Source organism: Scomber japonicus, chromosome 12 (genome assembly GCF_027409825.1).
Source record: "Scomber japonicus isolate fScoJap1 chromosome 12, fScoJap1.pri, whole genome shotgun sequence".
Lineage (NCBI taxonomy): Eukaryota > Metazoa > Chordata > Actinopteri > Scombriformes > Scombridae > Scomber > Scomber japonicus.
Window position 1 is genome coordinate 35,684,915 of NC_070589.1, and position 5,000 is coordinate 35,689,914.

Consider the following 5,000-nt stretch of genomic DNA (forward strand, 5'->3'; position numbering starts at 1 on the left):
CATCCTCTCTGACTCATCCTCACACTGACTCCTCCTCTCTGACTCCTCCTCTCTGACTCCTCCTCTCTGACTCCTCCTCTCTGACTCATCCTCACACTGACTCCTCCTCTCTGACTCCTCACACTGACTCCTCCTCTCTGACTCATCCTCACACTGACTCCTCCTCTCTGACTCCTCCTCTCTGACTCCTCCTCTCTGACTCATCCTCTCTGACTCATCCTCACACTGACTCCTCCTCTCTGACTCCTCCTCTCTGACTCCTCCTCTCTGACTCCTCCTCTCTGACTCATCCTCACACTGACTCCTCCTCTCTGACTCCTCACACTGACTCCTCCTCTCTGACTCATCCTCACACTGACTCCTCCTCTCTGACTCCTCACACTGACTCCTCCTCTCTGACTCATCCTCACACTGACTCCTCCTCTCTGACTCATCCTCACACTGACTCCTCCTCTCTGACTCATCCTCACACTGACTCCTCCTCTCTGACTCATCCTCACACTGACTCCTCCTCTCTGACTCCTCCTCTCTGACTCCTCTCTGACTCGTCCTCTCTGACTCCTCCTCTCTGACTTCTCCTCACACTGACTCCTCTCTGACTCCTCCTCCCTGACTCCTCCTCTCTGACTCCTCCTCTCTGACTCCTCCTCCTCTCTGACTCCTCTCTGACTCGTCCTCTCTGACTCCTCCTCTCTGACTTCTCCTCACACTGACTCCTCTCTGACTCCTCCTCCCTGACTCCTCCTCTCTGACTCTTCCTCTCTGACTCCTCCTCCTCTCTGACTCCTCTCTGACTCGTCCTCTCTGACTCCTCCTCTCTGACTTCTCCTCACACTGACTCCTCTCTGACTCCTCCTCTCTGACTCGTCCTCTCTTACTCCTCCTCACATTGACTCCTCTCTGACTCGTCCTCTCTGACTCCTCCTCCTCTCTGACTCCTCCTCCTCTCTGACTCCTCCTCCTCTCCTCCTCCTCCTCCTCTCTGACTCCTCCTCTCTGACTTCTCCTCACACTGACTCCTCTCTGACTCGTCCTCTCTGACTCCTCCTCTCTGATTTCTCCTCACATTGACTCCTCCCTGACTCCTCCTCCTCTCTGACTCCTCCTCACATTGACTCCTCTCTGACTCGTCCTCTCTGACTCCTCCTCCTCTCTGACTCCTCCTCCTCTCTGACTCCTCCTCCTCTCCTCCTCCTCCTCCTCTCCTCCTCCTCCTCTCTGACTTCTCCTCACACTGACTCCTCTCTGACTCGTCCTCTCTGACTCCTCCTCTCTGATTTCTCCTCACATTGACTCCTCCCTGACTCCTCCTCCTCTCTGACTCCTCCTCACATTGACTCCTCTCTGACTCGTCCCCTCTGACACCTCCTCCTCTCCTCCTGCTCTCCTCCTGCAGAGGGAACTGGTGGAGATGAGAGCACCTCCTACAGCTCAGGGTCAGAGGAAGCCGAAGTTTGACGGAGAACCAAAGAAGCCTCCCGTGTGAGTCTGATGACATCATCATTACATCATCATTACGTCATCATTACATCATCATTACATCATCATTACGTCATCATTACATCAGCACTTTAACATCAAAGAGAAATGATCCATATTCAGATATTTTTATTTATTGAGTTGTTAAAACAGCTGATTGATTGATGAATAGAGTAATTGATTAGTTGACTCCGCCCCCCCGGCCGTGTGGTCCAATAGGAGCGGGTATCAGATGTTCTCCCAGGAGCTGCTGACCAATGGGGAGCTGAACCACTTCAGCCTGAAGGAGCGCATGGTGGAGATCGGCAAGCGTTGGCACAAACTGACCCAGAACCAGAAGGACAAGTACAAGAAGCTGGTGGAGGAGCAGCAGGTGGAGTACAAGGCCGAGCTGGAGGCCTGGATCAAGGTACCGTCACCACGGCAACCACACCATCACACCGTCACCATGGCAACCAGAGGATAGGAGGCAGCACTTCGTCACACAGCCAAACACATTGATTCAACATCAATCATATTAATAATCAATATAAGACCTTCAGACTATATTAACTGTTTACATGTATGTTAGAACACATGTTCAGCTTTCAGCCACCTCACATGATCTTCATCACTCAGTCTGATCCTTTTCTCTTCCTCCTCCTCCTCTTCCTCCTCAGTCTCTCTCTCCTCAGGAACGAGCCGTCTATAAGGAGTTTTCCACCACGGTGAGTCGACTTTTTTATAATTTTTCCGTCCATCAGACGTAATGAGCTGACGTGACGTTAGCAGCTGGGAGCTAACGTGATGTTAGCAGCTGGGAGCTAACGTGACGTTAGCAGCTGGGAGCTAACGTGACGTTAGCAGCTGGGAGCTAACGTGATGTTAGCAGCTGGGAGCTAATGCTAGCTGTGTGCTCTCCATCAGAAGCGGCGCAGCACTGCGAAGGCTCGCAGCAGTCCAGGAGCAAAAGTTCGAGTGACGGCGAAGACCAAGGCAGGAAGCTCAAGAGCCGCGACGCCTGGAGTCACCGTGAGCAAGAGAGCGATGGCATACAGAGCCAAGGTACCGATCAATCACACTATCAATAACACACACTATCAATAACACACACTATCAATAACACACACTATCAATAACACACACTATCAGTAACACACACTATCAATAACACACACTATCAGTAACTGTCCGTCCGTCTTCTTGACGCTTATCCTGGTCGGGTCGGGGGGGCAGCAGCCTAAGCAGGAAGTCCAGACTTCCCTCTCCCCAGCCACTTCGTCCAGCTCTTCCCGGGGGATCCCGAGGCGTTCCCAGGCCAGCCGAGAGACATAGTCTCTCCAGCGTGTCCGGGGTCTCCTACCGGTGGGACGGGCCCTGAACACCTCACCAGGGAGGCGTCCGGGAGGCATCCCGCTTGTACCCGCGATCTTGTTCTTTGGGTCACGACCCAAAGCTCATGACCAGAGGTGAGGGTAGGAACCCAAAGCTCATGACCAGAGGTGAGGGTAGGAACCCAAAGCTCATGACCAGAGGTGAGGGTAGGAACCCAAAGCTCATGACCAGAGGTGAGGGTAGGAACCCAAAGCTCATGACCAGAGGTGAGGGTAGGAACCCAAAGCTCATGACCAGAGGTGAGGGTAGGAACCTTTCGGCTCAGCTCTCTCTTCACCACGACGGATCTGTGCAGAGTCCACATTACTGCAGACGCCGCACCGATCCGCCTGTCGGTCTCACGCTCCATCCTTCCCTCACTGTGAACAAGACCCCGAGGTACTTGAACTCCTCCACTTGGGGCAGGATCTCATCCCCGACCCGGAGAGTGCACTCCACCCTTTTCTGGTTGAGGACCATGGCCTCGGATTTGGAGGTGCTGATTCACATCCTCCGGTCCCCCTTCTTAAAAAGAGGGACCACCACCCCAGTCTGCCAATCCAGAGGCACTGCCCCCGATGTCCACGCGATGCTGCAGAGTCGTGTCAACCATGACAGCCCCACAACATCCAGGGCCTTGAGGAACTCGGGGCGGATCTCATCCACCCCTGGGGCCCTCCCACCGAGGAGGTTTTGGACCACATCGGCAACCTCCACCCCAGAGATAGGAGAGCCCACACCCGAGTCCCCCGGCCCTGCTTCCTTACCGGAAGGCGTGTCGGTGGGATTGAGGAGGTCTTCGAAGTATTCCTTCCACCGATCCACAACGTCCCGAGTCGAGGTCAGCAGCGCACCGTCCCCACCGTACACAGTGTTTACGGTGCACTGCTTCCCCCTCCTGAGACGCCGGATGGTGGTCCAGAATTTCTTCGAAGCCGTCCGGAAGTCGTTCTCCATGGCCTCACCAGCCAACTCACCACCAGGTGGTGATCAGTTGACAGCTCCGCCCCTCTCTTCACCCGAGTGTCCAAGACATGCGGCCGCAAGTCCGACGACACGACTACAAAGTCAATCATGGAACTGCGGCCTAGGGTGTCCTGGTGCCAAGTGCACATATGGACCCCCCCCCCCCCCCCTTATGCTTGAACATGGTGTTCGTTATGGACAACCTGTGACGAGCACAGAAGTCCAATAACAGAACACCGCTCGGGTTCAGATCGGGGGGGCCACAATAAGTATTTCCACCCCTGCCCGGCGCCTCTCACCAGTGGCAACTCCAGAGTGGAAGAGAGTCCAACCCCTCTGGAGGAGACTGGTTCCAGACTGGTTCCAGACTGGTTCCAGACTGGTTCCAGACTGGTTCCAGACTGGTTCCAGAGCCCTTGCTGTGTGTCGAGGTGAGGCCGACCACCAGCTCAGGCTCCTTCCCCACCAGAGAGGTGACACTCCACGTCCCTAGAGCTAGCTTCTGCAGCCGAGGGTCGGACCGCCAAGGTCCCCGCCTTCGGCTGCCATCCAGCTCACAGCACACCCGACCCCTTTGGCCCCTCCTGCCGGTGGTGGGTCCATTGGAAGGGGGTCCCATGTGTGCTTTTCGGGGCTGTGCCTTGCCGGGCCCCATGGGTGAAGGCCCAGTCACCAGGCGCTCGTCATCGAGCCCCACCCCCAGGCCTGGCTCCAGGGGGGGGCCCCGGTGACCTGTGTCCGGGCAAGGGGAACCGTAGCACCAAATGTTTTGTTCATCATAAGTTGTGCTCTGAGCTACCCTTTGTCTGGTCCCTCCCCCCGGACCTGTTGGCCTTGGGTGATCCTATCAGGGTCACTGATAGGGTGACCGACAACAGACCTCCTGGGGTCATTGGGACACGCAAACCCCTCCACCACGATAAGGTAGCAGCTCAGGGAGGGACCATCAATAACACACACTATCAGTAACACACACCCTCGGTCGTTAAACCCTCGGTCCGGTCTGCAGGTCGTTAAACCCTCGGTCCGGTCTGCAGGTCGTTAAACCCTCGGTCCGGTCTGCAGGTCGTTAAACCCTCGGTCCGGTCGTTAAACCCTCGGTCCGGTCTGCAGGTCGTTAAACCCTCGGTCCGGTCTGCAGGTCGTTAAACCCTCGGTCCGGTCTGCAGGTCGTTAAACCCTCGGTCCGGTCTGCAGGTCGT

The 5,000-nt window shown here is 55.8% G+C and overlaps 1 protein-coding gene across 1 annotated transcript in view; it reads left to right on the top strand.

The window, feature by feature from the left end:
- ubtfl (upstream binding transcription factor, like) overlaps nt 1-5,000 on the top strand; it is a 23,847-nt gene that overhangs the window by 17,448 nt on the left and 1,399 nt on the right. Inside the window, exons 15-18 of the mRNA XM_053329472.1 lie at nt 1,397-1,482; nt 1,699-1,888; nt 2,139-2,186; nt 2,386-2,523. Of these exons, the coding sequence (XP_053185447.1) occupies nt 1,397-1,482; nt 1,699-1,888; nt 2,139-2,186; nt 2,386-2,523 (462 nt within the window). The remainder of the gene's footprint in view (nt 1-1,396; nt 1,483-1,698; nt 1,889-2,138; nt 2,187-2,385; nt 2,524-5,000) is intronic.